Source organism: Monodelphis domestica, chromosome 1, assembly GCF_027887165.1.
Source record: "Monodelphis domestica isolate mMonDom1 chromosome 1, mMonDom1.pri, whole genome shotgun sequence".
In the NCBI taxonomy this organism is placed as follows: Eukaryota; Metazoa; Chordata; class Mammalia; order Didelphimorphia; family Didelphidae; genus Monodelphis; species Monodelphis domestica.
Genome location: NC_077227.1, coordinates 661,206,870 through 661,223,314, shown reverse-complemented (window position 1 = coordinate 661,223,314; position 16,445 = coordinate 661,206,870). Strand labels below are relative to the sequence as shown.

Sequence of the window (16,445 nt, the reverse complement as noted above, 5' to 3'; positions counted from 1 at the left end):
ATTGTTGTTATATGGTTGAAATTGCCAAGGAAAACATCGCTCCAGATTTGTGGTGGGGTAAGGTGGGGGTGGAAATAGGGCGGTGGTGATGACTTTGCTTCCCCCTGCATAAGAGACAAGCAATGTAATTGCAAAGTTAAGAGGAGGAGGTACGTTGAAGGTCCATGATTTATTTGATCAGCTACATTTTTGACAAATAGATCTGACAGTAGGTGCCCCCAACGGCTCCTGAGTCCCCCACAGCCTCTTTAGCCATCGCTCCTACAGTATCCATTTAGCCCAGCAGCTCCCACACCGCTCCCAGGACTCTTGCCTCCCTTCCCCGCCCTGGGAGCATTTCGCTCTTCTTCCCAGATTGGAAACTGCAATCTCACCAAGATCCCGGGACTGCAATTTCTAGAGTTAGTTCTAGTTAGCCAAATAAACTGAGTAGGAGAAAGCGAATGTGCAAAGGACTTTTTGGGAGTTAGCAGAGTTATTGGCTTCGAATAGGGAGCAAAGTTGGGGAGGGGCACGGCGAGGAGGAGCAAAAAGGGGAGCCTCTCTCAGCATGTGACTCCTCTCCCAGCCCCCAAGGGCAAACTAGGAGAGGAGGGAGGGTGCTCAAACTGAAGCCGCTGGGAGCGCTCCCTCTCTCTCCGGCTAGGACTCCGCCTCTCCTAACCCACGACTATCTCCCTGCAACTATCCCAGACCCTTTCCACTCGAGTCTCCACTTTTCCTCCCTTCCTCAGGGGGTCTGCGGGGCTCCAAGCCGCCTTCTAGTCCTCCGACCTCATAAACAACTCCTGGAAATGCAGTGGGAGGAGGCGGGGCAGGCCGGCTGGCCCTACCCGACAGGGGAGGGAATGAAGGGAAGGGGCGGAGACGGGGTCAGGGGCAGAGGCTGGAGCTGCGCCTCCCCCATTGGCGGAGGCGCAGTGGGCTGCCCCAGTTTAAATCCTGAGCTTGGCTAAAGAGGACTAGGCTGACAGCTCTCCCGCCCCCACGCCCACTCCTCCAAGCCCCCACCCCCCCCTCACAGTAGACTCCCCCTCCCGGACTCCCACCCACTCCACAGCTCCCTCCCGAGGCGCAGGGCTGGCCGAAGTTTTAAAGTGGAGCCACCGCTTGCTGCTCCTGACATTCGGGACGCGGCCAGCCCCCGAGCCCAGGCGCTCGCCGCGCTCCCGCGCCCCTGCTCTCCTGAGCGGGCTGTACAATCCTCGGCAGTGTCCTGAGACTGTATGGTCAGCTCAGAGGCCACGATAGCCACAGAAGCGACTGCCCGGCTCCGAGGACTTGTTTCACACACACGCTTTGATCTGGCTTTGCCCCCTCCCCAACTGGTTTTTATTTTATTTTATTTTTTTTAGAAAAACAATTTTTAAACTTTTTTTTTTCCTTTGGTGATTCCTGTACGCATTTGACAACCTCTCCCCTATTCCTATCCCTCCACCCTTTCCTCCCACAGCCACTCCTCCTCCCGGTTCCTCCCTCGTCACCTCTCTCCACCCTCTGCTTTCCCCGCACCTACCTAACCACCTGCAAACTAACACCTGATTTTGCGGAGCGCTTTGGACCAGACTGCGCTCAGGACTTTTGCAATCCGCCCAGGGCCTCAGCAAGCCGAAACGACAAGAAGTTATCCGCAGCCGGGGTTTGAAGGAGCCTGGTGGCCCTCAAGGAGAAACGTGAAAATGACAGCTGACAAGGAGAAGAAAAGGTAAGCTAGGCGCCGAAAAGATCTGGCCACAGAGGGGGAGGGCAGAACTTGACTGTGGCGATGATGGAAGGGGTGCAAAAAAATTCCGCATGAAAGGATGCCTCTGGCTAAAATAAAGAAAGTGGGAAAGGAAGTAGGAATGTTCTGGCGGAATCAGGTTGATGAAACTTTCAAGGAAGACTAGTTGTGACCCCGGCACAGGCCAACTCGGAGTTTAAGAAAACGCTGTACGTTGCAAGGGGTGGTTTCCCAGCGTCTTTCTGGCCAGCCAGTGCAGTTGAAGGCTATGATACAAATTGAGTCCTTAGTCCTTTCCTCGCTTCTCCCATTTTCCGGAGTGGAGGCAACAGCAACCTCTATCCGCTTTCCAGGGTCTCCTACTCTCCTATTTCTGCGCGGTGTCCTAAATTGGCCGGACTGTGCTCTGGGCGCTGCTCAGAGACTTGAGTGGGAAAGGGGGACTATGCGTAGGGGAGACGGAGCTAGAATCCTTAAGAGGTTTGGCGACTTACATGAAAAAGAAGTGGTGACCACCCTGTGATTCCCAGATGTTTTCGTCTTCTGAGGCCCTGCTCGCCTAGAGAAGGAATGGAGTGCTTCCGAAGAGGGCAGAGAAGGGCAGCCAAGTTCGGTCCGCCAGCTCTTTAGTCTCCCCTCAATAGGTGAAAGGCTACGCAGGAGAACTGTCGCTTTCCTGCTTTTCCCCCTGGGTGCTCTATTCCTGGTGCACCGAGAAGACAGACCCATGCTGGGCCAGGCTAGTGGAGTCGGTGGGCAAGTTTTACCCACTCCGCGATTCCCACAACTATCCACAGCCAAAAGGGCATCTATCGGGGCGTTCTTTCCCGGGCAACCTTTCCTTCTCCCCGAGATAGCACGTTCACACGCTGACGCACAGTTCACTGTGTCCAAGCCACAGATCACCTCACTCACTACTTTGGCGCTTCGCTTTCCTTCAGCGTGTGAGAGAGCAAGAAGGCGAGACTCAGGGAGAGGGGGCAGGGAGCGGGCAGAATTCTTTTCCTGGACTCAGCTCGGGCCAGGTGGATTCGAGGTTAATGTGGCCGCGAGGTTAATGTGGCCGCGAGAGTTCCCTGCGTGAGGACAAGGTTGTGGGGAGGTATGGCCTGGGATCTCCACCCACACTGCCTAGGGGAACGACCCAGCGGAACTTTGCAGTAGTTCAGGGATGGCCCGAAGCTATTTGGCAGCGAGCTAGGTTAGGGGACACAAGGGGGGGAGGAGGGAGAGAAGAGCCTGGATATCGAGTTGCCTTTGGTGATTGGCTTGGGCTTCGAACCTGACCAGATGAGGGAGAAAAAGGGAGCGCTTGGAATTGGGTTTGTGTAAACGGAAGCGCTGTCCCTGCTAAACTTGGCTTCTTTCGCCTAGTCACCCTGGTTGCGGGCTCCAGGTTGAAGTGGCATTGCCTATCCGTACTCTTGGATAATTGGGTAATCGACTGGCGTACATCATCTCTGGTTGGGCTCTCGCTTTCTTCCCCTCCACAAACACTTGTGGTGTTCGTACTTGATTTCTTCCCTTTCTTTTAATGGCCGAAAATTTATGAGGCCAAACTGCTACCAGGGGTTAGTCTGGTGAAGCATCGCTGAGCTGGTGGTTTGAGAATGGAGGCAGAGTTGCGAACCCTGTTCTCTTCTCTGGGTTGCCCGGAAGCTTCCAGTCAAGGAAGCGCGCGTTACATTTGAAGCTGCTGTGTAAGAGTGTTTAATCCCCAGTGTGCTGAGGGCAGCTTGGGTGAGGAAGAAACTTCCGAGCCTCCGAGAAGCCCAGCACTTTTGGTCTGAGGAAATCATCGATCACAGGAATAACGCCAGAAACAATGATTAAACAAACAACAGAAATTGTGCCCAAGTTCTGTGCCCAGTACCCTGGACTGGCCGGAGAACCAGCCAGTGAGAACTTATTGTTCGTTTTACAGCCCAAATGCCTACTTCGGAATGTCGAAATCAGAGGGGGTGTGGTTTGATTGTAATCTTGATAAATGTGAGAGATGTCATCTCCTCCTAGGGTGCCCTGCGCTGGGTGATGTGCTACGTCCTGCCATTATGCATATTATCTATTGCAAGAAACTTGGGAACTAAAGATTTCAACATACCAGATGAGCTGCCCTCTTCCATAGGATTCGGGCAAGCAAATAAAAAGGGACAGAGTTTAGAGGCAGCCCTGAAGTAATGTAACGGGACCCCAAACTGTTTTCCTGAGCTACCTCTTTAAGAATCATTGGGGGTCGGTCCGCTATCTGAGGTGCGAGCTGGGATTTCCTGAATTAACTACATTGGGACTCTGATCTTCTGGCTCTGTGTATGTTTTCATGATTCGATTTAATTTCCGTATTTCCATGGACTGACAAGAAAAAAAGAGAGAGACAGACAGACAGACAGAGAGGGAGAGACCGAGACAGAGACAGTGAGACTTAATTTGCTGCTGAACTTGACCCGTTCATCAAGATTGATTTTCTACTGCCAAATATAAAATTCGGCTCTAGTGGTTGCTGACCAGCCTAAGGTTATTTATTAGACCAAGCTGTAATTAAAAACTGTGAACTAATACTTTGACCACTGGTTCTGTACTGTGAGCAATTGTCTTATCTTAAGCTTTGCAACAATCTTCGATAGTGAAGTATTTGTTTTCAGAGGGTGCTTTGCCAGTGAGCTTTGTATTGGTAATAGCTGCAGAGGAATCTATGAGAAACTCCACTTAAACATATGCAGTGTTAAATTCAGTAGAATAAGCTTCTCCCTAGATATCAACAATTTTAATAAAAACAACAACAAAACAATTTGTGGTGCTTCTCCAAAATAATAGGAACCATTAGAAGTTCTCATTTAAAATAGCAAATTGATAGAACTGATGGAATGACTGACATTCTGGCTAATACATTTATTCCAAACTATAATTAGTCTTCATAGTTGTCAAAGTGTCTTAATACAATGAGTTAAAAATGACTACAATATATATATTCCATTTTCGTCATTCAAAACTGGTATATAGCCTTAGAAGGAGATCACCTGACCCCAAGTCAGGAAGACCTGAGATCAAATTTGAAGTCACACATTAGTTGTTGACCCCCAGCAAGTCACTTAACCCTATTTGCCTCAGTTTCCTCATCAGCAAAATGAGCTGGGGAAGGAATTGTCAAACCACTCCAGTATCTTTCAAGAAAATCTCAAATGGTCACAAAAAGTCAGACACACCCAAAGAACAACATAGGCTCAATCTCATTTCTATCACTGACTCCTCTGTATAAGGTTAGGACAAATCTTCTAAACTCCCTGGGCTTTGATTTCTTCATCTGTAAAATAAAGGAGTTGTACCCAGATATACTTCCTAGCCTCCTTCCAGCCCCAAATCTATGATCTTTTCTATCTTGGAGTAGAAACTGAGATCAGTATTATACTTTCACTCACTATTCATCTAGAGGTGACTTACTGTTGTCAAGTCAGTTGTGGTGTCACTATCTCAATTTTTGCTTAGAGGAGGAACTAGCAAGATAGTATTATGTAATCTCTAAGTCTGATCCATATAAGAAAATATGTATTGACACTAAAGGGGAGTCAAGTAATTTTTAGGGTCATGGGGTTGATGAATGTTCAGATAGATATAAACAAGAGCACCTTGTTTACATCTTGCCCAGGACTCAAAGTCCTTTCAAATAACATCTCCATAGAAGTTTATAGAATTTAGACTTGAAAGGGACTGTAGAGGTCCAGAGAATAGTCTAAAACTTCAAAGAGAATTCTGTAGTACATGGAAAGGACCCAGAATTAATCCAGATCATGAATTTATAGAGTTCAGAAGAAGTTGTAGAACTAGAGGGGCTGAGATTTATCCTAAAATAACAGAATTGGTAAATGCTAGGGGTGAGATTCAAAACCAGATCTTCCCTCACCACATCCAAATATTTGGACCCACAAAGCAAGGTGTCTTCTTTGAGGTCATACAGAAAAATAACAGCAATCACATAAAAATAGTAGTCCCTTGATAAATCTTTGATTTGAAAAAAATAAGAATTTTTTTTGGTATCTAGAGAGGTTTTCTTAAATTAGAGCCTTTGAACTTGAGCTTCTAATATTTTAATAACTATGTCAAGATAGTTTCCTTTGTAATCTTATGTATTTTATCAGTTAAAAAATACCGCAAAGGGGTCCAGAAACTTCACCAGACTGCCAGAGGGGGGGTCCTTGTCTTAAAAGAAGGTTATATACCCCTCACTTAACAATGTTCTCATTTAACAGAGAAGATTGAGAATTTACGTGATTTCTCCAAAGTCACAAAGCTAATTAATAATAGCAAAAGGATGAGAACCTTATGCTATCCACCATACCATATTGCCTCCCATCCAAAGGACAGATCAGTAAGACTGACCCTTGCACCCAATCCATTTATTCTACAATGCATTAGTTTCTATTCAGCTGAAATTATTATCTTTGGAATATATTGGGGTTTACTTCACACTTAAAAATAATTATAACTTTGGCCTGAAAGCAATTGTGTGTGAATAGAAACTGAGGCTCTGTAGTGTTTGAGCAAGCCAAAAACCCAAAATATCTACTGTAAAGACAGAATGACTTCCTGGGCAATCATCTTCATACACATGAAAGTGTGAGAGCTACCAAATGACCTCTGAAGCCAGTGAAAACGCAGGGAAAGGGACTTGGGTCAGGGAGAAGGGTAGATTTCAGTGAAGGGGTTTTTCAAGGACTATTAAAAGACTCTGTCTGGGAGAGAGACTTCTCTAGCAAAGAGGAAGCATGAACCTGCCTTAGGGGAAGAAGTAGTCTGGGGGGGGGGGGAGAGAGAAGTAGTCTGGTGTGTGTGTGTGTGTGTGTGTGTGTGTGTGTGTGTGTGTGTATCTGTAGACTTTGTAGACTGCAGAAACTGAAAAGATATCACTGTAGTTCTCTATTAATTGTTTAACTTTAAAATTATTGCTAAATGTCTGTCTGGGTGAGCCTTGTTTTAAATAAAGAATAGTATGTGAGCTGTCTGATAATGGCACTGTGATATAGTGAGCTTCCTATCATTAGAAGTATTAAATCTGAGTCCATAAGGGGTGAGATTGAGGGGTTCTTAAGATCAAAGGTCCTTCTGGGGTCTATGAGACCCAGAGTAATGGTGCCTGGGTGACATAATGGATAGAGCACCAGGCTTAGAGTCAGGAAGACTCATCATCCTGAATTCAAATTTGGCCTTTGATTCTTACTAGCTGGGTGACTGGGCAAATCACTTAATCCTGTTTGCCTCAGTCTCCTCATCTGTAAAATGAGCCAGAAAAGGAAATGGCAAAACACTCCAGCATCTTTGCCAAGAAAACCTCAACTGGGATCACAAAGAGTCAGACACAACTGAATAACTGCAACAACAATGGGGCCCATGGACAGATTTCTGGGTAAAAAAAGTATGTCTATTTTCACTAACCTTTGACTCCCTTTGCAGCCTTATGTATTTTTACTCTAGGCATTTAAAAACATTATTCTTAGAAGCGATCCATTGACTTCACCAAAGGGGTCCATGACACAGAAAGGTTAAGAACCCCTATGTTAAATGGCAAGTTAGGTTGGAAAGGACCTTGGAGATGAGTTAGCCCAACCCCTCCTCATTTTGCTGATGAAGGAACTGAGGTCCATCAAGTCAAAATGTCTGGCTTAAGGTCATACAGAGAATTGATGTAAGAGTCACATAAAAGTAGTAGGCTCTTAATGCTGAATTGAAGGTATGTAGCATTATTTTTGTGCATCATACTAGTAATAAAGAGGGCCATAACACATTGAATGCTTTCATATTATCAGTTAATTTAACTTGAATGACAGACACTGACTCAGAGATCAGAGAATGTTTGGGCCATATGGGAGAAGAATTGGGGTCAAGATGTCACTTTTTGTTCCCAATGAAAAAATGATCAGGGCTATTTCTCTTGGACATCTGTAATGATGGAAATGTTTGTGGTTTTCTTTTAATTCATAAATTTTGTTTTAAAGTCTCTATCTATTTTTATGTTTGGTGGCAATCCTTGTGGGTCCTGGTGTGGGGGTAGAGTGGAAAGATCTGAATGTCTGGAGTAGAGGACATATGACTGCATTTTTGGCCTCAATAGAGCTATACCTACTAATCTATAGCCTATCTCTACAGGATCATTTAACCCCTCCCAGATTTGCTAGACTAGGAGAATAAGCAGCAATAGAAAACTGGACTTGAATGTCTGAAGAATGTTAGTGGCAATTTGTTTCTTTTAAACTTCAATAGTGAATTTTTTCCCTTTTTTAATTTTTCTCACTGATAAACCATTTCTTTCTTTTTCTTTTTCTGGGCCTCCTCTTGCACTAGGGGGCTCTCTGATTTCTAACTTATGTTTCTTCGCTTTTCTTACTCATTACAATACCCATATATTGGGAAACTGGAGTTTCTTATCCTGCAGAGATTTTCCTAACCTTTGGAGTATGGAAGCTCTCTAATGTCCTGAGAGGTTCAAAGCTCTTTTCTTCCTTCCCCCAATTTTTACCCAGAACTGGTGGCAAGGCCTGAATGCTATACAACTTTTCAAGGTCCATTGTATGGAGTAACCTGTTGTAAGGGCTTCCTCTGTGGCTTCAGAAAAACAGCCTCCAAACCAAGGCATAGAATGCTTCCTTTGCAACTTTTGATCTTTTCAAACCACAAGCACTAGGGGGAAAAAATGGATGGCTGAATAAAGAATAGGAGCAATCATCTTCATAATAATACCTTGCATTTTTACAGTGCCTTCTTGCTGAGAAGCTACTGACATTCATACTCTCTCTCACACACACATTATACTATCTGGTCTTCTTCAGCCTTATGAATGTTCTCCCAAAGGGCGCCTTATGTCTTCATAAAAAACAAAATATATGATTATATTGACACTTATTACTACTGTTAATGATGATGATGATGATGATAATGAAAAGCCACTTTGGTAATTTCTCCTAAACTCTTCAGTGAGTGTCTCCTGCCAATGGATGATGTCAAAAAATGCCACTGGCAAGCATCTGCAATTTTCAGGTGGAAGCTGGGTATAATTTAGTGTCTAACTCATAGGATTCTTAGTATCACATATTTAGATCTGGGAGGTTGCCTCGCCCAAGCTCCTCATTTTTACAGTTGAGGAAACTGAGGCTCAGAAAGCTTAAGTGACTTGTCCAAGGTCAAACAGGGAATAAATGGCAGAGGAAAATTTTGAAACTAGGTCTTCAGGCTGCCATGACCTTGCTCTGAAAAGGTGCAGAACTGATATGATACAGAAAGTATCTAAGAGCTCTGTACTGTCCTGAAACTGATAGCTGTAGAGATCCAGACAAGGAATAGACCCAGTATCTTATCTGCTCCCTGTTGGCCTGATTTTGTTCCATTTTCTCAAGAAAAACTGGTTTGTGAGCTGCCTAAGGCTACTTCTGGAGGCCATCTGAACACCAGCAAAGCATTTATTATATGGACTTCATGCATTCACAAAAGGCACTTGTTTTTTCTTCATTTGGAAGTCATTTTGCTCAAGAATAGTTGTGGTACACACCATCTTCCAACGTAGAGTGGAAATTGTTTCTTAGGCTAATTGTCAATGAAGAAAAAGACCTCCCGGGGCATCTAGGTAGCTCAGTAGATTGAGAGTCATACCTAGAGACAGGAAATCCTATATGACCTTGGATAAGTCACTTAACACCCATTGCCTCACCCTTACCACACTTCTGCCTTGGAACCAATACACAGTATTGAATCTAAGATGGAAGGTAAGGGTTTAAAAAAAGAAAGGAACAAAAAAGACCTCCCTACTCTTTATTTTGGCATGGGTCCATTTTGATCTTTTCTAATTCTCTGCTTTCCAACTCTAGAAATGACTTCTTATTCATCACAGGAAAAATCCTTTAAAGAGCTTCTTTTCCATCCCCCCCCCCCTCCGCAAGCCAAAAACAAACCAAAAAAATTATATATATATATATGACATACATATACATATGTATAAATATATATGGGAATTAGTGCTGGAGGGAAACTTTTTGGAGTTCATCTCCCTTTTCCCATTTTTACAGATAAAGAAACAGAGACATGAAGAGGTCAAAGACTTTCCTAAGGTCATTGCTGCTAGTGAGCAAAAGAAAAAGTATTCAAACATAGCTAGTCTGATTCCCAATCTTCTATACCACAAACACACTTGATAGGCCCTGGGTATCTTAAAAGTCTGTGAATTGGTTTGATTCAGGCTTTTGCTGTAGGGGCTTGAATGGAAGAGATGTGTTCATTATGAGTACATCAAATGAAGCAGCAAACCACCAATATTCTCTTCTGTAGCAGCTCACCAACTGTTTTTTCTGACAAGAAGGGAGGTTGCTTTGGTACATTTTTTTTTTGGTCTGATATTTTGTCAGAGGTGGCCTGATCTTGACCTGTCCTGGGCCTGGGAATATGATGAGTAAGCAGTTTTCTTTGATTAAGGAGAGGGGGTTCTGAACTTGGAGTAGGGAAAGGCTAGAATTCAATCACCATCCCTGAAACTTAGACAGCTGTGTGACCAGCCTCAGTTTCTTCACCTGTAAAATAGCAGTAGTATTTATAGTCCCCACCTCAAATTTAATTGAGACAGTGAATATGAAGCACTTTGCAAACTTAGCAATTGTTTTTGTTGTTATTATTATTACTGACATAGCACTTTTCATCCAAGGGAGTCAAAGGACTCTGAATAGATGATCTCATTCATCCTGGCAATGCTCTCTGTGAGAGGTCAGAGTGTAACATTTATTATCATCCCAGCCATAATGATGGAAACACTGAATCTCAGAGAAGGGGAAAAGTCTCACAAGAAAAAATGAAGTCTAGATTCGAACCTGTGTCTTTGTGACCAAGCTAGGCCCCTGTCCACCAATTTATGCCACAGGCTATTACTACAAGTTAGTCAACCAAGGACACAAAGGTGGTGACTCAAACTTCATTGTTAATGATTCTCATTACTAATGAGTAATTACAACAAATATTTACAAGGTTCCTTACTACCTTTACAACTTCCTGCTGCCAAAGCACTTTGGAGTAATGAGAAAGACATTTCTAGAAAATTAACGTCAAAGCTTCAGGAAGGGAGGTTTTTTTTTTGAAGATCAAAGATCCTGTGGTAGTTATTCTTTTTGTACTGAATCATACTGCTGACTGACATTTGGATGTATGGAACTTGAAGATTCAAAAGACATTATTGGCCTTGGATCCAGAGGACCCAAGTTCAAATCCTGCCTCTTGTTACTTTCTATCTGTGTGACCTTGGACAAGTTATTATTAATTTTTAAACCCTTACTTTCCATCTTAGAATCAATACTGTGTGTTGGTTCCAAGGCACAAAAGTGGCAAGGTCTAGGCAATGGGGATTAAATGGCTTGCCCAGGGTTACACAGTTGCGAAGTATCAGAGCCAGAGCTGAACCCAATACCACCAGTTTTTAGAACTGACTCTCAATCCACTCAGCTGCCCCCCAGGCAAATTATTTAATAACCTTAATTTTTCTTTTCTGTAAAATGAAGGCTTTGGAATTGGATGGCCTCCAAAGTTCTTTCTTATCTCAATATCTATGGTCCTAGGGTTTGTGAAGGACTTTCCATACATAATCCGACTTAATCCTCTCAACATTCCAGTCCAAGTACAATTATCAAGATTTTACTGATGAGGCAATTGGAGGTGTTAAGTCATGTAAAGGGACTTTCACAGGGTAATACTATTAGTGTAGGAGTCAGAAGCAGAACTGAGGCCCCATCTTCTTCAGTGGAGAGTAGTGTTCTTTTGACTGCACTGAATTTGAAATGGAAAGCAAGGCTTAGAGAATTAAGCATCTTACCCTCCATTATTTTAAGGAGAGGTCATGGGCAGCAGCCCATTCTATAAGCTTTTATTTAAGGCTAGGGTGAAGGAGAGGGACTCACTAGAGGCAGCATGATGTAATGGAAAGGATGCTGGCTTGGGAGTCAGAAGACCTGGATCCAAGTAGCAATTCTATCATTCATTTCCTTGGGCAAGTTGCTTTATATGTATTTACCTTGGTTTTTTTTTGTTGTTGTTGTTTGTTTGGTTTTTTTTTTTTTGGTCTACCAAATGAGAGATGGTGGGATTTGGTCTATACCTCTTTTGAAGTCCTTTCAGAGCTAATATTCAGTGAATCTGTGAATTTAACCCTTAGATAATAGACACTTTAAGGAACAATGAGGTTGTTCATTGGATTGAGAGCCAGGCTTGCAATTAGGAGGTCAAATCTGGCCTCAGACTCTTCCTAGCTGGGTGATTCTGGGCAAGTCACTTACTCCTAATTGCACCATTCTTTGCTCCTAAAGACTGGCACCATCCTTTTACACACAAAATCAGTTTGGAGGAGGGAAGAGAAGAGTTGGAGAAAATCAAAGCCATTCCCCCCCTTTTTAGATAGCATTATCGATGATTATAGATTGCCAGTGAAAAAAACCTCATGCCCCTTTTGTTTTTAATTCCCAGTCTTTTACTGAAAATGGAGTTATAATAATTGTCTTTAAATTGCCATACAATCACAGAATGTCAGAATTGAAAGAGTAGCCTCTCCCCTCAAGACTTACCCAATGGATCCAGATGATTAGCTTCAGAACTGATTCCTGGTCCAGCACTCTACCAAATACCACAATACCAATACCATAAGCTCCTGGGAGCTTGCTGCCCACTGTTTTAGAATGGTCATGAATGCCTAACTCCAACACTAGCTAGCCTTCATGATGCTGCATCCAGGTGCTTAATGGCCAAGAAAAAAAATGGCCAAATAGCCAGGAGGGTTTTCTAGGCCTGAATCCAGGAACAACCTTATTATTACTAGATATACCACATTTCACCTTTAGAACATTTATTTGTGTGCTTGCACAACAAATGTTTACTTAGATATTAAGATAAGGAAAGTATGAAGGTCACATTTTACTGGCCACAATGGGTTTCTATAAATGTGTCCAGATGATTGTTAGTCTAGAGCCTGTCTCTCTTTCTCTCTATATCTCTGTGTGTCTCTCTGCCTCTTTCTCATACATGGAATCCTGAGCAGTCATTGGCCATATTACTTGGGGTAAGACTGTTCTTTCTTATGTTTTGTTGGAAGTCTTCTTTGTCACAAGCAAATATTCATAGGGCAGCTGAGAGGAAACATGGACTAACATAGAAACGCCTAGATTTGTTATTAGATTTGGTTGCATATCCTGATTCAACTGTGTATGATCCTGGGCAAGTCACTTTTCTCTGGACTTCATTTCTCTCATCTGTAAAATGAGAGGATTTGGATAGATTCTTCTAAATTTCCCAATCTCCTTCAAAGTGATTTCTCCCTTTGCCGATTTAAATCTTGTGTACACATCAAGCCTATTTCAAGTTCTATCTTCTCCATGAAATCTTCTCTATTAACTAACTCCCACTCACATTGGCCATCACCGCCACAGTATTTATTACAGATATGGAACACCTTTCACTATTTTTCCCTGAGCACCTCATTCTCTCCTGGTCCTGGTCTTGTAAGCTGTTTGAGCCCAAAGTTTACCCTATTTTGTATCATTCATAACACTTAGGACAATGCTGAACATGTGAATGGAATTCAATGAAGACCTTTTGAATTGAGTTAGAGTATCTTCTGGCTGTATAAAGTCCAACTTTTGTGATGGACTCTTCTTTGTGTGGGAGGGGGCCCCCTTACCATCTTAGTGAAAAACAAGGCTAAAAATAACCTCCTTTCTTCCCCCAAACCCCCTTGACTGATGTCCCCACAAGTCTTTACAGCAAGGTTAGGCCATATCCTGTCAATGATTCACTTAAAGAAAATACCCTATACCCATAGACAAGTGACAACTTGAGTGCAAATCAACCCAGAAGCAAAAATGTAGAGCTTCGGGGCAATTTAGCTTTGAGATTAGGAGAACCATCTTCCATTCTTGAAGATAAGATTAGGTCTCAACACTCCTACCCTGCACCCCCCACCAAAAACCACAAAAATAAATGTTTTCTCTCTCTCTCTCTCTCTCTCTCTCTCTCTCTCTCTCTCTCTCTCTCTCTCTCTCTCTCTCTCTCTCTCTCTCTCTCTCTCTCTCCCCCCTTGTCTTAGAATATTAATACTAACAGTTCTAGAACAGGAGAGTGGAAAGGGTTAGCCAATCAAGGTTAAGTGATTTGCCCAGGGCCCCACAGCTAAAAAGTATCTGAGGTCATATTTGAACCCAGGTCCTCCCAACTCCAAATCTGGCTCTCTATCCATTGTGCTACCTAGCTGCCCCTCAGATGGGTATTTTTTCTAGGAAACCTTTCACAGAATCATAGCATGTCAAAACAGGAAGGGAACTCAAGGATCTTGCCCAATTCTCTTGTTTGACATATAAGGAAGCCAAGATCCAGAGCAGAGGAATGACTTGCCCTACCCTACCTCATCACTCCTGAGTCTAATATACATTTTAGTATAGGCTAAAATAATTTTCACTTGCCAGACTTGGGAGATGGGGTATATGTGTTTACATATGTATGTATACACACACATGCACATACACACACAATATGTCCTCACAGAATAGAGTCAATAATTTTTCCACCACCATCAAACTCTGGGAATCAGAAAAGGCAACAAAGGTAAAACAACATAAAATTTTAAGTAGCTACAGCAATGTGAGAGGTATTCCCCTTATCTCCCTTAGGTGATAAACTCCTTGAAAGCAGGGATCATGAGTTCTGTTTCTTTTCTCACTTCCCCAGATTCTCTACTATGAGGTAAAACACATGAAAGAGAGTTTGTGATAACAGGGGCTCACTGTGATAGTGGAAGGTTGCCTGACAGTCCTAAGAGCCAGTGGACTGGAGCCCATCTGCTGAATTCTTTGCCCCAAATATAAATTCTTAACTCTAGACCTGCTTAAATCAGTTCACCAGGTTATTATCGAGGACCGAATAGCCACTTATCTGTCTATCCATCTACCTACCTACCTACCTGTCTATCTAGCCATCTCCAACACTAGCTAACATTCATGATACTGCCTCCAGGTGCCCAATGGCTAAGAAGAAATTGGCTAATAGCCTAGGACAGACTGGGGAAGATAATTCACTCCCAACGAAATTGTTCAACACCAACTTTGTACAAGGAACTTTGCTATTCACTAAATTTTTTTAAATTGTCAATGGCAGAACTGGGACTCAAATCCAGGTTAGCTGACTGTCCAAATCACATGCCCTTCTACTCCACCATACTAATTAGAGAAGATATTGTCCAACCCAAGGCTCAATTGAATACAATCATGATTTATCATTCAACTATTTTTTGATAGAATTCAACTTTTTGTGATCCCATTTGGGATTTTCTTGGCAGAGATACTCAAGTGGTTTGCCATTTCCTTCTCCAGCTCATTTCTTAGATGAGGAACTGAAGCAAATAGAAATTAAGTGTGGCCTTAGGCACTTAATAGTTGTATGACCTTGGGCAAGTCACTTAACCCTATTTGCCTCAAAGTTTCCTCATCTGTAAAATAAACTGGAGAAGGAAATGGGAAATCACTCCAGTATCTTTACCAAGAAAACCCCAATGGGCTCATGAAATTTGGACACTAATGAAAACAACTGAACAATAGTAACAACTTGTAGGAGAATTCTTCCATTCTTCTCAAACATAATATTCAGATATCATATAGGTTAACTCATTCATTTCACAGGCAAGATACCTGGAACCCAGAGAGGAGAGTGGACCTGGTAAAGGTCACACAGTTCATACATATCAGAGTGAAGATTTGAAGCTGGGTCATCTCTGACTTGATTTTTCCACCTGTGTTACATGTCAAAGATCTCCAGGCTCCATTGGCCTGTTCTGTAGGAATTTCAGAAACACATGCTCACTAAGACATCATCCAGAGGCAAACAGAAATGGGAAGAGAAATCTGGCAAAACTACCAGGAATCTCTGGCCTAACAGGAACACCAACGCATTTTTAGGGTGGAGATAAAGCCCAAATCTGGTCACGGTTAGCACATCATTTGCCAGAATGTTCTTAGGCATGTTGTTATGCCCCAGAGACAACAGGAGAATCCATCCATCCATCAACACTTCATGGAGTGCCAGGCACAAACCTCTGACTTTGTTTACCTAACACCTGTGCTAGGCATGTGGGGATTACTTGGATGCCTCGATGGGGTTGTCCTTTCAGAAGAGCCGCAGAGTGGCTCCGGCTCTGGTTTGAACCCAGAAGGACTTGACTAGAGCAGACAAAAGAAGAAAGACTAGAATTTTCAGACTCCTATGGAAAAGCTAGAGCAAGAGGAGTTAATTCCTTTAGCAGGTACAGTTTGTACCCAGGAGAAAGCTGGAAGCCACTGGGATCATGGCTCGAGATGCATGTGTAGGCATGGCCTTGGCTTTAAAACCACTGAGAAAAGTCTCCTCACTGGTGGTGGAAAAGGAGCTGAGCCAGGCTTATCATTGTATGCACCTGGCATCTTATATAATAAGATGTGATTCTGTACACTGGTACTTCTGGGGAGAATAACCCTGGAAAGGTTCTTTTTTTTTTTTTTAACCCTCACCTTCTATCTTAAAATTAATACTAAGTAGTAGTTCTAAGCAGAAGAGGGTTCAGGATTAGGCAATTGGGGTCAAGTGACTTGCCTAGGGTCACACAGCTAGGCTGTATCTGAGGCCAGATTTCGACCCAAGACCTCTCATCTCCAGGCCTGGCTCTATCCACCCAACCACCTCTGGAAGGGTTCTT

The 16,445-nt window shown here is 43.1% G+C and overlaps 1 protein-coding gene across 2 annotated transcripts in view; it reads left to right on the top strand.

Annotated features, from left to right (window-relative positions):
• The first annotated feature begins 931 nt into the window (after positions 1-931).
• Positions 932-16,445, top strand: part of EPAS1 (endothelial PAS domain protein 1) — a 120,623-nt gene continuing 105,109 nt past the window's right edge. The window contains exon 1 of one of the 2 annotated variants that reach the window (XM_007476872.3): positions 932-1,705. In XM_007476872.3, the coding sequence (XP_007476934.1) occupies positions 1,680-1,705 (26 nt within the window). In that variant the 5' untranslated portion in view covers positions 932-1,679. The remainder of the gene's footprint in view (positions 1,706-16,445) is intronic. The other variant, XM_016422936.2, reaches the window with a different exon arrangement.